At 36.6% G+C, this 20,920-nt stretch overlaps 1 protein-coding gene across 2 annotated transcripts in view; it reads left to right on the top strand.

Annotated features, from left to right (window-relative positions):
- RFC1 (replication factor C subunit 1) overlaps nucleotides 1-20,920 on the top strand; it is a 37,099-nt gene that overhangs the window by 3,871 nt on the left and 12,308 nt on the right. Inside the window, exons 2-13 of one of the 2 annotated variants that reach the window (XM_054632695.2) lie at nucleotides 1,292-1,420; nucleotides 2,372-2,447; nucleotides 3,524-3,643; nucleotides 12,783-13,015; nucleotides 13,737-13,811; nucleotides 15,571-15,648; nucleotides 15,979-16,066; nucleotides 16,162-16,391; nucleotides 17,460-17,567; nucleotides 18,087-18,266; nucleotides 18,567-18,671; nucleotides 19,624-20,020. In XM_054632695.2, the coding sequence (XP_054488670.2) occupies nucleotides 1,292-1,420; nucleotides 2,372-2,447; nucleotides 3,524-3,643; nucleotides 12,783-13,015; nucleotides 13,737-13,811; nucleotides 15,571-15,648; nucleotides 15,979-16,066; nucleotides 16,162-16,391; nucleotides 17,460-17,567; nucleotides 18,087-18,266; nucleotides 18,567-18,671; nucleotides 19,624-20,020 (1,819 nt within the window). The remainder of the gene's footprint in view (nucleotides 1-1,291; nucleotides 1,421-2,371; nucleotides 2,448-3,523; nucleotides 3,644-12,782; nucleotides 13,016-13,736; nucleotides 13,812-15,570; nucleotides 15,649-15,978; nucleotides 16,067-16,161; nucleotides 16,392-17,459; nucleotides 17,568-18,086; nucleotides 18,267-18,566; nucleotides 18,672-19,623; nucleotides 20,021-20,920) is intronic. The other variant, XM_077177606.1, reaches the window with a different exon arrangement.

A 20,920-nucleotide genomic window follows, 5' to 3' on the forward strand; every position in this document is an offset into this window, starting at 1 on the left:
ACCTATGCTTCAAGGCATGAATTCCATGGATAGAAAAGTGTGATGTCACATTAAAGAAGAATTATTTTCAATCTACCATTTGTTGAATCCATGTTAATATATGCAGTTAAAACACAAAGAGCCTAAATTTTTACAGGAAACAATATTTCCAATTCTAGACAATTGTTTTAAGTGCACTGAATGAATCTATACATGTCCCATCTTTTATTTATGCTTTCAAATTATGTGTTCCATTGATTTTAAGCCCTAAATCCGAACTGACAGGAGTTGACTGTTAGAAGAAGCACCTCAAGGACCCCTTATTATCAATCAGACTTGATGCCAGTTTCCTAAGAATGTTCTGCTTTACTCGTGGTTGCCTGTAATGATAAGGAAGTGCCAGCTGAGCTCTGTGGTGGGGAATAGCTCCCAGCTGTGTCCAGGGGAGTCCTGAGCCCCAGCCTTCACCTGCTGGCTGGGATTTAGGGCACAGGAGCTACTGCCTTGCTCTAAAATGGCTGCTAACCCTGGAGGTGGTGATACCAACCAGGTACCTCTTTCCTCAAGTTCTTTTCATGAAACTGCATTGCCAGATTTTTAAAAGAGTAGTTAGGTGTGATTTTGTGTGTACAATATTGATTTTCTAAAATTTAGGCTCCAGCTGCTAATTTTACATGCTTAGAAAGCTTGTTTTGGCTGTATTGTGGTCAGGTACTACAGTAAGGTAACAAAATAGATCTTGGTGTTATTTTTCTTTATTTAAATTTTATAAGTTTCTTGCTGAGTAGTTTTTTAGTGAGATGTAAGTTACTGTCTAAAATATTTATGAGAAGGTGTAGAATGCAGTAGGTGCCATTACTTCACTGTTTCAAGCTCCTGGTCCTTTCTTTCCACATGGGACACTACTTCATAGCTGTGTTAAAAATTTCAACTATAGAAAGAGTTTGGTTGAGGTTTGTGATAATTAATCAGAAAAAAAAAAATTAATTATACATCTGTCTTAAGTCATTGTATTTCATTGCTGCTGGAAGTTTGTCTTGCAGTGTGTTTGGTGAAGATGCCCAACTAAGGAAGAAGTAAATTTTTTTTCATGATTCAAAGACCTGAGTCAGGTGGTATGGGTGCTGCTTCTACTATCTGGGCTTTATTTTCTGAACTGTAAACAAAATTTCAAAATCAGTAAATGTAATGGTAAAAAATTTATTGATTGCAATAAATGTAATGGCTGAGAAGGTAACTTCAGTGCATTGCTATTTTATATTGTGAAGAGCTGTCTGTATTTAAAAGTTTATAAATCTCTTTTCCCTTTTAGGATATCCGGAAATTCTTTGGTGTTATACATCCTGGAAAGCGACAAGAGTGTGAGACTGTGAAAAAGAATGAAAAAATTAGAAATGGTGAAGGACCCTCAAGTGGGAAGAAAAGGGAAAAGGAGACTAAGGTTAGTTTTGCTTTTCATATTTATGAAGTGCTTGGTTTCACTGATGCTGGATTATTTGTGTATCTAGCATTTTTTAAAGTCATGGTTCTTCTCATATACTAAAATAACAGACTATGTCAATTGTTTTTATAGTCATGGGAGGAAACTGCCACTTAAAATTAACTTCTAGCAGTAAAACTTTGTAGGTGGTGAAGAAAATTGCTGATTTAAAATTTTGGTTTGTAGGACAAAGGTAGGTAGAAATTGTTACAGTTAGGTGCTCACATAAGAACAGTCTGATATATTTGAAGTTATTCTGCCTATTGGCCACAGTTCTCTAAGTAGGTTTGCTAATGTAATTTTTATTCTAATGAACCCAAGGTTTGTGCCCAGTAGATGTGGGCATATCATAAATGTGACATGCTTACAAATGAGGTGAAAGTCTGTTGTGTGGTGCCTACTGTGTGACCAGTTTTTGTAACACCTGTGCAGGAAACATGAACACTCTCTTTGTTGGGATCACTTCTCTAAACCTGCTGCAAAGACCAAATTCTTTAAAATGACAGATAAAACTAGATTGGGTTCTGGTTTCAGACTACTTTACATGTTAATCTTCTGAGCTGTATAAAAAAAGAGCAATGGCTATAGGTAGTTTAAAAATCACTTAAAGAGTGGGAAAATTTCTAATAGGATGGAATATGTAACGTGAAACACAACAGTTTAGTAGTGAAATGCTGCTTAAATAAGTGTTCTGACTATGTAATTTCAATGTGAAAATTCTTCCTTATTTTCTCTGTGCTGCATCTTTTCCCCTCCAAAGCAGGAGTTAGCACAAGACTGTTTGTAAATGTGATATTGGAAAACAAATAATTTCTGTTAGAATTTGTTTGAAGCTCATGGATTTGAATGTATGACTGACTAAAAGCTGAGAGGATCTGTTTAATGGTTGAACTAATGAACTGTTCCACTTAGGTGAATAGTTCATCCAGTGAAGATGATTCCAAACAGAAGCGGACAAAAAAGAAGAGAAGAATAATCTATGATTCAGGTAGTGTTCACAGTTGTTTCTGAATATTCCTTTGTATTTCTTGCATCTTGATTAGGTAAATTGTACATCTGAAAGTTTTTGTGGGTTGAGTTTTATAAACAGTTCCTGTTCAGCAGTGAGGAGTAGTAGGAGTACAAAATTAATATATTGCTGATACCTTTGAAGTACTGATATTGTGTGGAGATTTGACAAGTTCTAACCCTTTAGTAGTAGGACAGAAAAAGAGAAACAGTGCTCTAAGCTCTTCAAAAGGGAAAATGTTTTTTTGTTGGTGTTGATGGTGGTTTTGTTTGTTTTGTTTTGTGTAGGGTGCCAGTATGCGAGTCAATTGACTATAATCACTCTGCTTTTAGATATAATTACAATATATTTGTGTTTATCATGGAAAGAGAGACTCTGAAGGTTAGCCCTCTCTAACACCTGTTAGTTGTCTCTGCTTCTTCAGTTTCTCCTGTTTATTCATGTGGATGCTGGGATCCATAATCCACAGTAGTATAAATCTGTCATCTCCACAGCTTTTGGGATATGCAGAATGGTTGGTGATATGAGTGGCAATTCACCAGTGTTCTCCTGAAAAATCAGAGTACCACCTCTGTAGTTTTTTGTTTTTTGCTTGTTGTTAGTTTTTGGAATAGGTTTCCATTTACTGGAGCACATCAGCATAATAGTATATTTTTTGTGGGTTTGATGTTGGGATTTTTAAAATTTTTTTTGTTTGTTTTGTTTCATTTTGGGTGGTTTTTTTTTTTTTAAGGAAATTGCTGTGGTATTTTTGAAGGTTGCATTCATTTTCAGAAAGATTGCTGTATAGATATAGCAGTTACTGAAATAAATAATAAAGCATTTATTGTTATGTAAACAAAAATCACTGTCAAGACTGAGTTCTGACCAAATTTTCATTTAGTCACTTATGTGCCAGGTGAAAAGGGAAGCTGTGCTCTGACCTTCCTACCATATGGTAGGAATATGGAGTCTTTCAGCTGAATGTATGTGAACACATGTTGACTGTTATGTGATCTATTAAACCCTGTGTGTATGTGGAGGAAGTCTACATTTATGTTGTGGTCAAAACACAGATTCAGAAGAGGAGGTGCAGTCAGTGAAAAAATCCAAGAAGTCACCTGAGAAAAAAGCAGCTGCTTCTAAACCTGGTAAAGTTCTAAAGCGGGATCCTGTTGTTTATATTTCAGAGACAGGTAATGGAAGAAATATATCATTATATGTGTAGTGGGGTGGGTTATGTTCTAGTGGGGTGGATTGTTTGATAGACTCAAATGTGACCATAAAACCTAATATTGAGGAGGACAAATTACATTCTCCTCAAACAAGCTAACCAAAAACGCTTCAGAAGTTTAGCCTCAAGTACTGTGAAGTCAGGAGCAGGGTGAAAAGTGAGGTGATGGTGAGTAGTGGCTTAGGTTGATTTAAATAGGCATATGGTTTAATGAGGTAATGCTTCCTTGCTTAAGAGAATTCAGTAGATTTAGGGGAGGAAGTTAAGGAAGTACCTACAATATAGTTTAGCTGCTCACCAGCATACTTTGAAATGACAGCTGGCTGCAGGGATTTTTGTTTTACCTGGTGTATAACCTTCCATGTCTAATCTCTGTGTGACGTGTTGGTCACTAAAAGGATCTTGTACCTCTCAACAAACATTTATTTTGTCAGTTGCTGCAGTGGTTGTCTGAAGCTGTACCTTCTGTCTTCTGCCTTCTTTATTTGTCTCTGGGGTAGAGTTCTTTACTAGCCACAGTAATTCCTGAAGAAACTGTGATTGAATTAACAGACTTGAATCCAAATCTGTTTTGATAAAACATGGTTTTTAAATAATACAATTTCAGTAGGGCTTCTGTAATCCCTCTTTGAGTTTTATTATACTTATTTTGGAAAAGTGGATACTGTCCTTAGGTATGGTAGTATTTTTTTGGTAAGTTTATTGCTGAACATAAACATTGCCTCCCTATAAAAATACCATTCATTTTTAAAACAAAAAGGGATTGTTTGCTGCAGTATTGCATTAGAAGTGTGGCTCAGCTGGTTTTTTTTCTATACCTTTCTTCCTCCTTGGGGTCTTTTATGTCTCTAAGATAGATACATTGTGCTTATTCTGCTTGTCCTTGGTAGTTGACCTGGCATACTGCTGTACCACATCAGGTATTCAAATTAGCTCAATTTTCCAAAATAACATGAATGTTTTATTTGTCTTATTTATCCTTTTACTCAAAGCTTTGTTTCCTTTGACAGTTTTTCCCACTATTCTTTCCTAATTAAAAGGATCTTTAAAAGCAGAGTAGGATCTTTATCCCAGAGTAGGTAAATGATCAAATTCCTGGGGAATAAACAGCATATATTTAGGTTTATTATGCAATTCCAAGTGGTGTAATCAGATTTTTCTGTGCAGGATACCATGGGAACACCAGTCAAGGTTATTAGTGAAATCCCTGAAAACCATGGGCTCAAGGTTACTCTTATCAAAAGAGTCTTAAGTACACACAGGTTTGATTTAACAGTGTATTCTAAAACAATGCCTTTATAACCTTGAGACATAATGCTTGAATTTTGTTTACTTATAATTTCTATAAATTGTTTCTTCAGCTTGATGGAACTGTCAAGCTGAGTGCATTGAAGTGGTATTGATACAGCAGTTGGCTTGAGATAAGTGTGTTTTACAGGAATAGGAATATAGACATACAGATAGAAAAGGTCCTAACAAAATTTATAGATATTTGTTCTTTTCTTTTTTTTTACTGTTACGGAACTGAAAACTTAAAATCAAGAATATGTGCTTGGACTCACTCAAAAGTCAGAATCTCTTTCTCAAGGGCTATGTCTGTGGCAGTGTTTGAAAGAGCCTTTTGGCATCAAGAAGGCAGTAGAAGTTTGGTAGTTAATTGCCTCAACCTATTTTTCAATTTAATTTGAATCTTTCTTCCTCTTGTTGCTGGAATTTCTTTTCAGCTGTGGAATCCAGCTTTCTCCAGAACTGTTTGGGGAAATGAACCTTTTGATTTGTATAAAAGTAGACTGATCTGGATTATTGTGTTGCTTTTCTTATTGGCTTGTGAACAAGTTAATTTTTTAAAAGGCAAAAGAACAAAGCAAGAATAGTTGCTCTTTGTTTTTATTGATACATTTAATCTAAATAAATATTTAGTTTAATGATGGTCAAAGATAAAACTAAGTTATTCTGCACAGTAACAAGGGGAAAAAAAAGACTTTTTTTATTAGTGGTACAGTCTTAGGGAATTGGGAAAAATCCAGATGTTCAATGTACTTGTTAAAATAGTACTTGGTACTTGCACTGTTTAATGAAGTATGGAACCTTGAGCTTTGTAGATGGGCTGTTGGTGTGGTTTGTTGAACCTCATCTGGTTTCATCATAGGTGGTTATTCAGCAAGAATTTTGACCTTGCTTGAAGTGAATACTTACCTTTCATAGACATTGTGTAGAGGTAATCATGTATGTGTAGCAATTGCCTTGATTGCTTGAATATTTTTAAAAATAAAAAAGCCTTATAGTAGTGGTAGGCAGAATTATTTATAAAGGTAGAAAAACTGATGTGGTAGGAACTGAGGAGGTCTGCAGGTTACTGGGAAATGGTTTCTTTAGAGCTTAGAAGACAGGACAAAAAGAATAGCTTGTGAAGGTCCTAGATAATACAGACTCTTTTAATGTAGAGAATATTGAGGATAGAGAAACAAACAACAAAACAAACCCAAACAACCTCAGACAAAAAATTAATTAAGTGCTAATACTGGTGGGTATAAAAATGGTCCCTACATCCAAGCACAGGTTCAAATGAGCAGCAGGTTGTCAGTGAATAAGCATGTCTTTCACTGAAATATTTCATAGGGAAATAAAATGTTGTCACTGGCACTTCCTGGGCAATACTTATTTATGGAAAATGCTATACTTGAGTGAAAATGTGAGGAGGAGATAAATAGCACTCTGGGTACCAACTTTGCTCTGAAGTGTTTAATGAAAGGTCAGTCGAGAAGCTGTAGTTAAACCTTAAGGGAGTTTTGAAATGCATTTGAGGAATGAGAGTGAGTTCTGGCAGAAGTCTCTGAAGAAGCAGGGATGGGTGTTGTAGAGGAGAATGCACAAGTTACTGAGGAGTGAGCCTGTTTAAAGTTGATTTGGTCAAGTTTGAGAATACCAGCAGTACAGCATAAGGGCCATGTAATGGTAAATGTGCTCTTGTACTCACACTCTTCAGAGGTGAGTGTTGTATGAGCATAGTGTATGATAGCAGTTAATTCCCTGAATAGGAGAGTAGTTGCAAACCAGAGGTGTGCATGAAATGATATAATCTTATTCCTATAGAAGTGGTCTTTTTTTCTTTCTACAGAAACTAGGATAACAGCAATATTGAGAAATAAATGTAATTCTGACTAAAAAGAGGGATGCATTTATCAGAAGATGGTAGAATTACTTGTCAGCCTGTATTTCAAACATGGCAGGACATGAAATAAAATTAATTTTAGTGTAGTCTCTGTAGCAGGTCTTTAAGCTGTAGCTGTGTTAGCTCAAGATGTTGCTGTTTTCCTCTGCCTGTTCCTGTTCTCCATGTGGAGACCTTCTTTCTCCCTTTCAGATCTCCTTATTGAACTGCCAGAGTAACTGGTATTAACTGGTTAATCTCCTGGATTAGTTCAAAATATAAAAAGAGGATTTATGTTTGGATTTTTTTTCTATGCTGATTGATTTTGTTTGAAAACAGAGCACAGTGTCCTGAGAGGCTCAGTAAGCTGAGCTGCAGCTGGAAAAAATGAGCACATTTATACTTGACTGGATTGCTTGAAGTTACTTTTTTTCCCATTTTGTAATTATTCACATGGCATTACTGAATATTCCTGTCACACAGGTAACTTCAGGCAATTAAGCCAGAGCAGGAAATTGCAATGCATGGTGGGATTCAGATCTGCTTCTGTGAACTACTGTTGTAGGAAAGTAACCTGCTCCAGTGAATAGAAGTTTCAATAATAATAATAATAATGAGTTAGTGGACTGATCCCTTCTAATGGCTTGCTGAGCTGATACACACAGCTCTTTCTATGCCATATGCAAGCATTTCATTTGGAAGGAGTTGTTATAATTGATGGGTTTGCCTATTAAGATAATTTACTTTGGTTTAAATATATTCACCCTTTTGTATTTCAGTGGTCCCAAAACTAAGCATGTAGACTTGACTAACAATTTTATTTGGTATGTGTTGGACCAAGGATATCAAAGGCTGTGTAGTTTGGCACTCAAGTGTCTAACTCATGGTAGTTAACTGCATTTCAGTGTTGTATCCATAAACCTGTTTATCTCAAAATGAAAAATAAAGCAGAGGCAACTTTTTAAGGTTGCCTTTTGTAACTGAAAAATCCAAAGATAAATTTGTTTCAGGGGTGTAAAGGTGAAAGGATTCAGGTAAGCTTTATATTTTTATAACAGCACAGAACCTTGACATGTCAATATAGGCCAAATGCTAACAATTGTGGTTTAAAGTGCATGTTTGTAGTACATCTAAAATCAGTTAGCTTTTTGAGAAATGGTATTAAAACTCTAACATGACTTAATGACATAATATCTAAATTTTTAAATGTTGCAACTACTAGTTTTTTTAAATGAGGAGAAAGAAAAAATGCACTTTGCTAATCACACATGGCATCTGTCTTTTGGAAGGAGTTGCAGGGGTGGAGTTGGAGTAGACTTGCTGGCTTTTTTGAGAAGTAGTTATCTTAAAGGTAACCTTCTTAAAGAGTTACTTTAGGCAAAAGATGAGTACAAAACTCAATCCTGCCAAGTGTTGGGAGTGTTGGCTGCTGACCCATGTATAGGTAAAGTAAATAAAGTCAATACTAGGACTGTAGACAAACCTTATTTTCTGCACCCTCCCTTCAGCTTAGACAGCAATGCCTGTTGCTGGAGATGGCAGGTCCTGTAGTGCAGGAACTGTTTAAGTATTTGTGCAGAAGAGGTGTCACTGAAACTGAAAAATGTCCAGAGTATTATAATTTTTACAAGTAATGTAGATTTAATGATTTTAGGATGTAGTCCTTTAGCTCTATACAGAAATCCTTATGTAGTAGTCTACAAATGCCATTCAACATACATAATAATAAGTAGAAATTAGTTATGTTCTGTACCTGCCCTGCCTATATTTAGAGTTGGTTTTATGACATCATAGTAACAGGCTGTTCCTGCCTCAAATATTTTGTATCCTAAATAGAATAGGAACCAGGGAATTACATTTTCTAGTGATGAGCAACTCAACAGTACAGAAATAATAAATTAATAAAATACATTGTTCTGAGGGCCTGTCCTATGCTGCTTGTTGCTATTGTCCCTGTGTGCAGTAGAGTGCTCCTTTTTTAGATTGGCTGAGGTCATTCCTGTACCCAAGGCTTTTACAAGGATCTGAATTTATTTTTAAAACAGCCGAGATAATTTTTATCAGGCTCAGTTAGGGAACAACAACAGGTGTTGTTCAGTAATCAACAGGTGAAACTCTTTTAAAAAGGGTGAGGGTAGGAAAGAGGAATAACAAGCAGTTACAAGTGACCTGCTGGCATTGGTTTATTAACATAATTGTGCTGCTGCTGGAACAGTACATGAAATGAAAGCCAGCTGTGCTTTAACGTCATGGAATAGCTCTTAAAACCCCCAGGATGGCAGCTGTTTGTTGCTAGGGGAGTTTGTCCTCCTACATTGCCTGGCATAATGGATCCCAGATTCATGTGTAGTGTTTGTGTACAAAATAATTAAAAGCAATCTCCTGATGGTCACTGCCTGTGTGTTCCATTGATCACATGGGTAGCTTGCCCTTTGCTGCATGTATTTGATTTCCAGAAGCCTCAACTAGAATATATGGTCTTTACTTGTGTTTGTAGTTCTGAGCTGATCTGGGAAAAAATAGTGTATGTTCAGGATATTTTTTCATTTTTATTTCATTTTTCATTCATAGCACACAAAGGTGGATCAATGTAAACAGGAAATACTGTTCTTGGAATAGTTGTGTTCTGCTCTAGAAAGGTTTTACAACAGAAAAGTCATCTAGTTGATGCTGAAATTGATTCCTGTTTCTCATTGAAGTCCATTCCCCCATGTAAGGCTATCTTGAGGTTTGCCCAGCAATTGCTATAAGAATGCAATTAATCTACAATTTTTGCAAGTTAAACCCCAAATTTTCGCTTGTATTTTCCACAAATTATTGTCTTGCTTCTTATAAATAAGAAGACATCTTTTTCCTTTTACAGGTCACATGTTGCATGTTGAGCACCATTGACCTGACTAGTGCAGCAGCAATAGTATCACTGTCTTGGCACCTTCAGAGCTGTAAATCAAGTTGCCTTCATGCTTACAAGGAGACTGGAAGTGTGCAGCTGATGAACTTTGCTGTTCACTTCTGTGGCAGCAGGTGTATGGGAGCACTTTGTTTGGAGGAAAAGTGTTAAGGTTTTCCTAAAGAAATTGGTGTTTATCAGTACTTGAACTAAGGGGAGTGCCTGGAGATCAGGTGAATTTGTGATGTGTTCATTTCAGGATTTCCTGAACCTGGGATGAAAATGCAGCCTGAGTGTCAGTCCCCTAAAGCCTCTTTTGAAACCCACTTTTAATAGAATCAGGCTGGTTTTGTTTCCTAATGACAACTTCCATGTTCTCATTCTCATTTTTCTTTATTTTTATTTATCAATAATGACTGTTCATAAGTGAGTCTCTTGTCTGTCTTCAGCCACTGCTTGCAGTCAATAAATGCTTCTAATCCTGTCATTTCTTGGAGCAACATAATTAAAGCCAAGTTCTAACTATTGATAATATGTAGTACTGTCTTCCTAAATGACTTGAGTGCATAATTTTTTAAATTAAAATCTAATTGTATTTACTCTACTTCTTTCTACTTAAGAGAAAGCAATATCCTGTTGGGTTTTATTGCTATTTATGGTTATAAGTGAATAATGAAAAAAATCAATATTGCATACAGATCCTCTGATAACAGTAAGGATAAGTAAAAGTTCTTTTTTAGCATTGAGCAGTCCTTAGTTTAAGAAAAGCTGGAAGCTGGGGGGGGGCAGAGTAGGATTTGTGTAATCTTAAGACAAATAAATGTAATTACTTCTACATTAACTGCTGATTTACAGTAACAGTATATTTTATTCCTGCAAATGGTTTTTTTGTTAAACTGAAAAATTTGAAAGAACCAGAAATATTCTTGAAATTGAGATAAGTAATCTCCTATTCAGACTTGAAACTATTGTAAATTAGGAGTCTACAGCATCTGGTGTCCAAATCTCCCTGAACAGTCACAGTTTGTTAAATTGAGCTAAATGGCAGTAGGACATTTACTGCTGCATTGGGAAAATAAATTGTGTTGAGAATAGGAAAGCTTTTAGCTTTGTGTAAAACCTGCTGCTGTCAGCTGAGGGCCTGGGATTGAATTTTCTCTTCCATCTAATGCTTTGTGAATTGACTTGGCTGAAATGCCACTTTCTCTTGGATAAATTTTTGTCTTTAGGCATTCTAGAGATGCATCTCTGTGTTAGTTTTTCCCCTTTCTGAACTTTCTCTCCCAGCAATAGGTGGAATCCTGCTTGGTTCTCATTATAGTCTGCCTAGTAAGTGCTCAGTAGCAGCAAGTTCTGGCTGATGCCTGAAACACTCCAAACACTGCCATCTGTTGAGAACAGGTGAAACAAAAACCAATTGTTTTCCTCCATCTTTGCCTAGAATACAAAAATAAGAGATGACAGACTAGGAATAGATATAAACAAAAATAAGAGATGACAAGGAAGTGGTAAGAAAACAAACTTTTGTATGAAAAGAAATATGGGGACTTAAATTAGGGGTTGCTGGAAAATGAACATATTTTTGTGATAATGCTGTCAATTCAAGTTCTGTTAAAAAGAGGATGTTTAGAACAATCTGTGTTTATGATATGTTGAGGTGAGTGTCTAAAGCATCTCTATTTTGAGAAAAGTAAAACTAGGCTTCAGTTAGAGGCATGCAAATAAAACTGCCTCTGTTTCTGTTCCTCTCAAGTCTTTCTGCTGCTTTTATAGAGTGTCTAATATTAATTTTGAGTATTTTCTTTCAGCTTATTTGCTCACTTTGAGTTTATAGAAGAATTCACAAAGATGATGCTTTTAACATTTGTAGAAGTTTGTCCAGGGATGTTTGTCTTCTGTGCTGTTGTATTAATGTGATCATGTGGCAGTGAGATATGTGGGGTTTTGTATGCCTCAATGAGAGGGTTTCATTTGTAGAACTGTCAGTAAGACTTCACAACATGACCTAAAACTCTTTGAAGTCCTTGGTATTCATTTTTTGTTGATTGATTGATTAACTGGGTGAAAAGTTTGGGTTCAAAATTAATAAACAACCATCAAACCCTCTTTCTTTTTCATTGCTGGGCAGACCATGTCTTGGTTATTAGAGAAGAATCTGAAAAGGAGAGATTAAAATTTTGCTCAGTGGTCTGTGGGATAATTCTCAGTAAGACTCTGTATGCCACTTTTCCTCCTCCTTTCAAACTGAAAATTCCATTTTGTCTTGCTGACCTTGTCTGATTTCTGTGTTCTGTGAAATTGTTGTTTTTCTTTTAGTTGGTTTCGACTGTACTGGAAGGAGGTGTGTTTAAGTGCAGAGATGTAGAAAGCTCATACATAGAATCTCTAAAATGGAAAAAGTGAAAAAATGGCATTGAAATGTTTTTGCTAAAATATTCATAAACTATGAGCAATACTTGAAAAAATAACTAGGAAGCTTATCCAAGAATCCTTTTTTCCTTTTTTTTTTGTAAAGAAAATGTTCTGATATTTTTCCTTGGTTTGTAATGTAAGCTGGATGCTTAAGAATACATGTCTACAAAGCCTATGTTAGCTGCTTTGTTGATGAGTACTGTAAAGTAATAAAATAAACGTGGCTTTGTGCATCATATAAAATGTAAAGGAAGAGTCATGCTGTTCAATTTGACATGAATTGAGGAGGGAGTTCAAATTTCATTGGTCTAGATCTTCTGTTTATTTTCCTCCTGTTTATTTTCCTCATTTAAGAAGGGAAGGCATTCCTTGTGAACTTGTCTAATTGAGAGGTAATGTGTGAGCACAAGTAACAATATTGTGTTGTTATTTCAGTACTGAATCTGTTCAGACTTGAGTTATGCTATTCAAGGTGTTAAACACTACGTGTTGTGCAACTCAGCCTTTTTTTCAGAAAACTTTGGAATGCCTGTTGCATTTTTTAAGGATTTGAGTTGATGTAATGTGCTAAAATAGTTGTCTTGGCAGTTCTGTTATTAGAACTTGAGTTCTGTGTACCAGAAGTAATGGAATTCTCTTTGTGTTTAGATGAAGATGATGATTTTGCCAATAAAAGAATTTCCCTGAAACCGAAGGAGAACGGGACATCAGGGGTTGGTTGTCCAAGAACAAATACTGTGAAAAAAGAGGAGGTAAAACCACAAGCTAAAAGCAAACCCCTCTCTCCAGTGAAACAGACTCCCACCTCTGCACTTGATTTCTTTGGGACAAGGAGTGTCCAACGCTCAGAAAAGAAGCTGGTAGCAAGTAAAAGGAGAGAGGTGAGCACTGATGGAGGCTCCTGCTCGTGTGTCTGGTGGCAGCTCAGAATGAACAGTTGGACTGCAAGGAGGGGCTGAAGTGCTGCTCCTACCTCCTGTTACTCTGTATGAGCACTCACATAGAAGTTGAGCTCTCATGATCCACATGTGCACATCAACTCCTCAAATACAAGTTTGGAGTGGTTTCCATGTTTGATAAGATAGCACGAAGTTGAAGGTAGTATTTTCTTATTGCCCCTTCTCAAGTGACATTTCTTGAAATCCATTAGGTTTTCTGAGGTTGGTGAGTGGAAGGGATAGCTTAGGGTGGAGGGCAGGCAGGAGAGGGAGAAGGTTGTTTTCCCAAGCTTTAGGGGGCACATATTCGTGGAATAACAAAGCACTCAGTAAAAGTATGGAGGAACTTAAAAATTCCCAGTGTAGTTACTAATGTATTTTTCAAGTGATGTGTTTTTTTTTTCATTTGATAGCTTGAGAGATGCTTAGCATTGTTTTAATAGTTGAGATATTGACATTATAGCATGGTCTTGTTTTGAATAACAACCCCTTGAAAATAGCCTTGTTTAATAGTGTTTAGGTTAGAGAGCTAGAAATTAATGTTGCATGTCTCATTCACAGTCCTTTTCTAGAAGCATACAGAAAGAATCTATACATGTGAAGTTATTATAATTGACACAGTAATGGGGTAACTGAATAATTGGTCTTTTTTTCTTGAATATAGCCTTCACAGAGCAGAGACAGCACACTAGATGATGAGGCTATTGCTAGGCAACTGCAGCTTGAAGAAGATTCAGAGGTAAAAGCTCTACAAATTTAATGCTCTATATCAAGAGCAGTTTGTTTAACTTAAAATTGGTTTTCCTTAAGAAGTTAAGATGGACTTTCCAGGTATGCTGTAACTAAGTGTAATAAAATTCATCAATATGTGCAAGCCTGGTCACACAGTTATTTTTATAGGCAATATTTCAGTTATGTAAATAGAATGTATCACTTAGTCTGGATAGAGAGAAAATCGATTTTCTCTGTCTGTGCAGCTGATGTGCTTCTAATAATCCTGCCTTTCACACAGAATTCACTTTCTGCTTCCTCATGTTTTGATGGCGTTATGTTTATTTTCATTCTCTGGAGTAAAAAATTAAAAGTCATTGCCATCCATGATCTGTTTTACATGTCTTTTAACTTTTCTTATAGTTGAGAAAAATGTGAATGGCCCTTACATGTCTTAAACTTTCCTATTTGAATCAGTACTACTGTGAGGGAAGGTACACATATTTACTTGCTTTTGGGAAAACTTGATTTCCCACATATATTTGTAATATTGAGTATTGTTTGAAATAAGTAGATTGTACAGACAAATCTACACCTCTGAAAGTAAGGATGAGAGAAAGTGAATCCAACTTTACCCTACTAGAAAGTTAAACAACCAGTCAGGAAAAATAAGATGATGTCTTTATTTGAACTGATCTTATCCAAAACAGTCAGAGTTTCTGTGCATCCCAGTACTTTATTTCAGGGGTGTCTCTGCCCCAGTCTGCTTTGCACTGGGCGCTCTCTGCCCTTTCCCCTCCTCACTATACTCAGGGAAGGGGAATTTCACTGTATGGACACATACAGACAATGCCTGTGGCATCCTGGTTTTATAAAGTCATCTATTGGGATCTTAAAGCATGGCATGTTGGATTTCAATTATGGAAGTGATTCTGTTGTTCTCCTGTTGAAACAGTGGTCAATATTTATTGGCAATAATGAACACTATTCATGAATAGAAAAGGTTTTCCCCAAGGTACCATATTGCACAGGAAAGGTAACCAAAGGATCAGTTATCACTGGAGATGTCAGGTTTATGTTAAGTGAAATAAAAATGAAGCCAAACTGACTTTGGTGGGGTTTTTTTACAACTAATAAATAACTCTCACAGATGTTGTGCACTGTTTGTTTTTACTGGTTCTTTCATCAGACAAAATCACTTGTATGAGTATAAGTAATAGAAAGTTAAAGTATATTTGCTTCCCTAAAGTAAATAGAACTGACACTAAGAGCAGGGCTAAGGGCAGTAGTTAAGTTCTCCAGAACAGAATTTTTTAATATGCTTTTTTTGCTAATAGTAAATGAGAATAAAGCATTCATTCTGGAGATATTATAATTTTTAACAGGCATTGTTACTACTTGTCTTTTGGGACTGCTTTTGATAAAGCCAGCAGGTTACATGTTGTTGCAGGCTGTTTGTTGTCAGGTGCAGCCTTCAAAGTTTGATTGTTTAAAATAAAAGGGTACACAACAATAAAATATATGAATGAAAAACTCATTTGAAAACAGCTTATACAGGCATAATAATGTTTCTAGTGCAACAAGTCCATTTTTCTCACTAGATTTAACTAGTCTTGTTTTCTGGGGTAGACAAGTAATTCTTCAGTGCCATTTCCAGAAATTTATTTGCCTCTGGTAGAACACCCTTTTTCTAGCTATGTGCTCACTTAAGAGTTTTTGTAAAAATACACTAGAGTTAGAACTTGTTTGGCATTAGCCTAAAAATCTTATTTTTTTTTTCCTTTCAGCTGGAGAGACAGCTGCATGAAGATGAAGAATTTGCTAGAACTCTGGCCATGTTGGATGAAACACCACAGAAGAAAAAGGTTGAATTCTTTTTAAACTTACACTTTTAGGAGTTGCATTGCTGGGAGTGTTCTTACTTATTATACGCCTTTGTTTTGAGACTTCCATACAAATGCCTTAAAAACAGCAGGAAAGTGTTTTCATGGAAATAGCATACTCACTTCTTATACTGCCTTCCTGGCTTTTCCTTGCTCAGTAAAGGGTGTCCTGCCTCATCAGACAGTGTGTGCTGGATGTCTCTGTAGGGATGGTATTGTAAGTTCTAGTCCCAGTTAAGTGAAGTGTGTTGCTGTGTCTCTGTGGTAGCTTGGGACACACATCCCTGACTTTGGCATCGTGTGTTTGTTTAGGCTCGGAAAAACACAGAAGGAGAGCAAACAGTACAGAGCATCAACAGCAGCCCTAATACAACAGCAGGGTACAAGCAGTCAGAAGGAGGTAGGACACAGAAACTGAAAAGCATTGCACTAAATTATAATATTAATGAGATACATTTTTATATATGAACTCTTCTCCCTCTGCCTCCTATCAAGTGAAAGCAACAGACTCAGCTGGTGCAGCCATGAATTACTCTGCGAAGCCACAAGCTAAATCTGAGCAGTCGAAAGGTTCTTGTTTACCCCCACAATCATCTAATGGTAAAAAAGAAGAGATTGCTGGAAAGGAAAGAGGTGCTCAAAATGCACTAAGAGGAAAAGCAGCTTCAGGGAAAGAAGAGAAGACAACACCAAAGAAGGAGAAAGTTTCTCCCAAGAAGACTGAGGTAGGAGCTATCAAAATTAATTTAGATGTCTTGGTGGAGTTTGCAGGAAAATAGTTTTCATTTATTATAGGTGTCACTGTTGTAACTTGGTGGTTTGAATCTCCTGAGCATCTTTTAAGGTTTTGAATTCTGGTAAGACTGTAAGTTCCTTCTTTACAGCAGTTGTAAAACTAAGTGTAAAAAATTATTTGGCAAAGTGTAAATTAAACAGATGAAGGACCTGAGGTTCTCTAATGCCCATTAAGGTGTGCAGGTACACTGCAAAATCAGTTCTGTGCTTTCTCTTGTTTAACTTGGCTGGAAAACGCAGAATGCAGGAATTCTGACACTTAGTGAGTGCAAACTTACTGATGTCAGTGTGGTGACCTGAGGATCTGTTCCGTGGTTAAAATGATGGGTGGCATTGTTTAGGTATTTATATTTCTCTCCCTAGTCTCCTGTTTTTTCTTATTATTGATATGCTATGTAAGAATAGAATTTGGGGTTTTATATCTGATTCAGTAACTGTATTTGTTGAGCACTGGCAGTTACTGGCAACATTAAAATGTACTTCTTAATCATACAGTATGAAGTACCCCATTTTGACAATTAAATAGCAGTTGTAATTAGAAGGGAGAGCCTGCACCTCTTTTTGAGGTCAGTTTTTAGCAGTTGTTTGCTGATTGAGAAGCTTAAGTGTCTCTTAAAGTGTACTTCATAGTATTTCTACTTTTATATAAGTGTACATCATAAATAGGATGTGAATTTAAAGTGACAATTTAAGAGTTGAGTGAGCGTGTGTATGTGCAATAGATGAAGCTACAGAAACCTGCCAATAAACAATGGGTACATATTTTTTAAACTCTCACATTTTTGAAGTATTTTTAAAAGGAACAAGGAAAAACACCTCAACACAAGCACCAAAAGGAGAGCAAGATTCAGTATTGCATGTTAATAGATTATAAACAAGTGTTAGAACTTGGTTTTCCTTTGGTGCTTGAAAATGTCTTAAGCTGTGAAGCTTGGGTTTATTTTGCTGTTTTTATATCTGTAATATGTATATTAGTTTTTTTTCCTCTCCTGACCCAGTCTATAAGTCCTGAGGACTCTGAAAAGAAGCGAAACAATTACCAAGCTTACCGAAGCTTCCTCAATCGTGAGGGTCCCAAAGCACTGGGCTCCAAAGAGATACCTCAGGTAAGCTTGGCTGCAGGATTCTATATATGATGTGGAGTGTTTGGTAGACCTACTGCTGTAAGTAGTTTAAAAAAATATCAACTTAACAGTTTAAAGACTGGTATTTTTTTCCCAGTAGGAAGAATGTATTAGAAAAACATAAACTGTAATGCTAAGCAGTGACTAAATGTAAGGAAGTGTACTAAAGAATTTATACTCAGAACATGATTTAGGAAGTCATGATAATTAAAAATAGTTACTGGTTTTAAAGTTGAAGATTTGCTGTCACTCAATTGATTCATATGCTATGCTTGAAGCACAAAGTGCTACAAGTATGGTCAGGTAAACAATGTGTGGAGTTGTCTTGGTAGCTATTCTCATTGGAACTTTTAGAACTATTACCTAGCTAGGTATGATAGTCTGATTTGTAAAGTTTCATAGGGTACTTGATGTGGTAGAGGGTTAAAATAGCTGATGGTTAAGGGCTATTTGGTAGAATTGTATCAGTAATGGCATTTTCTGCAATGCTCTGGTTCTCAGGGAGCTGAGAACTGCTTGGAGGGGCTGACATTTGTAATTACGGGAGTTCTGGAGTGCATTGAGAGAGATGAGGCCAAGTCTCTGATTGAGCGTTACGGGGGAAAGGTAACCGGCAATGTCAGCAAGAAAACAAATTACCTGGTGATGGGCCGGGACTGCGGCCAGTCCAAGTGTGAGAAGGTGAGTGGGCTCCTGCCTGGCCAGAGGCAAAGTGCAGCTCAATTGTTCCTCTCTTACCTGGTAATTTCCAGTATCCCTGCCACAACAAAGTGCATCTTTAAAATGAAAAGTTGCCAAGTGGCTTACGGCTTTGTTTTGTTTTTACTTCTGTGCATACATACAACACACAGAGATATCTACATCTATATCAACTCTTGTTGTGTTCCTAGTCATAGTTTTTTTACTAGAAAACACTTTGAAATTAATTACGGAAATCCTAATGTAACATGATTTCACATTTAATTCTTTCTTTTGCTCCAGGCATCAGCTTTAGGTACAAAAATTATTGATGAGGATGGTCTGTTTGATCTTATTCGAACTATGCCAGGCAAAAAGTCAAAATATGAGCTGGCAGCTGAAACAGAGGTATGCTTTTTTTGCTTTAGTTTGTTTTTAATTGAAAGGAGTTTGTCTTCTCTTCCAGTAACAACAATCATCAGTTTGACCTTTTAGGTTAAAAGTGAAAATTTTTTGTTTGTGGTGAACACAAATGACTCTACTTGGGAGCTAAAGGTTATTTTCACGCTCTGACATTATTCTACATTTTAGGTGCCTGACAGAGCAGGTAATTGCATCTCCTTAGAGGGTATTGGGTTGAAACAAGGAGTATTCATTCTTTGGAATAAGTAATTGTGACTGATACGTGGTACCCAGACAGGCCCAGAAATATGTAAACTATGTGTATATGTAACAGATCTTGTCTTTATGTGGTACTTGAACTACAAATATTAAAGGGAATTTTTTCAATACAAAAAAAGAGGTACCAAGTTTTTTGTGCACATTTAAATTTAGCTTGTAGTGGCTGATAGAATGTTATTAGAATCTCTGTTAGCTCTAATGTGTGGTGCATTCATTACAAGACATGACTTGTTTATGCAAAGATACCATTAATGTCCCAGGGAAAAGCAACTCTGAGCTTATTAGCTATCACTTAGGCTCCCTTTGAATTGTTTTGGGTTGAGCAACTTTTGCAAGTGTTTTGCAAGAGTTTCAAGGGTGTCTGACCCGTTTGTTCCAACCTTACAGTCATCAGTTCAGCATTGTAGGATGCCTCAGGCTTTGTGAATTAGGGGACTGCTTTTGGAATGCCTGAACACTTCCCACCTCTTTTTTGTGGGTTGTACTACAGAGCCTGGTGACGTTGTGTTTAGCTGTGCTTTATTTCTCAGAAAGTATTTCTGTATCTGCTCTTGAAGGTTTTTTTAATTAATACATAAGCTTTGTCACTTTCTAAGCCCCCTGTAATTGTTAAAATAAATATGCTGTTTATTTACTGTATTTTTCCTTTAATTTCTTTTTAATTTTTTATTTTCCTAAGGCAAAGAAAGTGGAGTCAAAACCCAAAAAGACACCAGAGAAAGCTGAGGCTGGGAAAAGGAATTTTAGCCCCTACAAAAGGGAAGCTAATAATAAAAAATACAAGTCTACTCCTGAAAAAGGAGAAACCATCAGATCTGTCAAGAAAGAAACCACTGCTGTTCGAAAACTTACGGACTTTAAACGTCAGACTGTAGAGGAGAAAGAAGCCCCAAAACCTAAGGGGAACTTGGTTTCTGAGGTTAATGAAGATGGCACAGAGAAATTGCTGTGGGTAGATAAATATAAGCCTGTATCTCTTAAGGCAATTATTGGACAGCAGGGTGAGCAGAGCTGTGCCAATAAACTGCTCCGGTGGCTCAGAAACTGGCACAAGAACACCTTGGAAGATGGACAAGGTGACTGGCCTGGTTAATTTTCTCTGTGTTCTTTCATGCTAATCATGCTCCTTGGTTCCCTAGACCACTGAGGGCCTGGGTGGTAGCAGGGCAGCTCTAGAAATTGGGAATAAGGCTGCACTCAGATGTGTTTTTAGCAGCAATTGAGCCTGAGGTTTTTCAGTGAAGTAGTTGTTCATTTATTACCCACCTTCCCACCTGAAAAAAGAGCAGAAAAATGTGTCTTAAAAGACTTTTTCCCCTAAGTTTGAGTTTTCATTTTTACAAAATCCCCCCAAATATCCTACTGTGATGTATCTAAAAATGGCCTTGTGTTGAGCCCATTGATTTCTTCCTCAGCAAGAGGAAATAGGTTAGGCATGGCCAACAGTGAAGATACAGGATAAGAGCAGGTCTAAAGGGCTTCTCTCATGTGAAGGGATGAATTGTCAAGGTCCTGCCTCCGGGAAGAAGGGCATGTGTCAAGTAGACAGTTGGTCATCCTATAGACAGACAGGTTTTTCGGTGTTTAAAAGAGGGTTTAAGTTTAGTTCAGCTCTAGTAGGTAGTGGGATTTTGTGTGTGGCGTGTTTGGGGTTTGGCTTAATTTGTTTGTGGTGGTGTGTGGGTTTGGTGGTGTTTTTGGTTTTTTATGTGTATGATATGGTTGTGAGGAAATTGCTGAAATGGTTGTATTACATTAATAGCACTTTTTAGTATTTTTCAGTTCAAAATCACTGCAAGTTATAAGCTGTAAGCTGGTTTAAACTGCTTTTACCTGAGTAGTTATGTTGCAGCTGTGTGTGCATCTTTGGATGTTCTTCTCTGTCCTTAAATGAGGAAAAATTCAAATGATGCTTGATATCTTTAGCTTTAGGAGCATTGTTTTATAATTACATACTTAGGTAAAACCTGAGTTTT

This window comes from Agelaius phoeniceus, chromosome 4, assembly GCF_051311805.1.
Source record: "Agelaius phoeniceus isolate bAgePho1 chromosome 4, bAgePho1.hap1, whole genome shotgun sequence".
NCBI classification, from domain to species: domain Eukaryota; kingdom Metazoa; phylum Chordata; class Aves; order Passeriformes; family Icteridae; genus Agelaius; species Agelaius phoeniceus.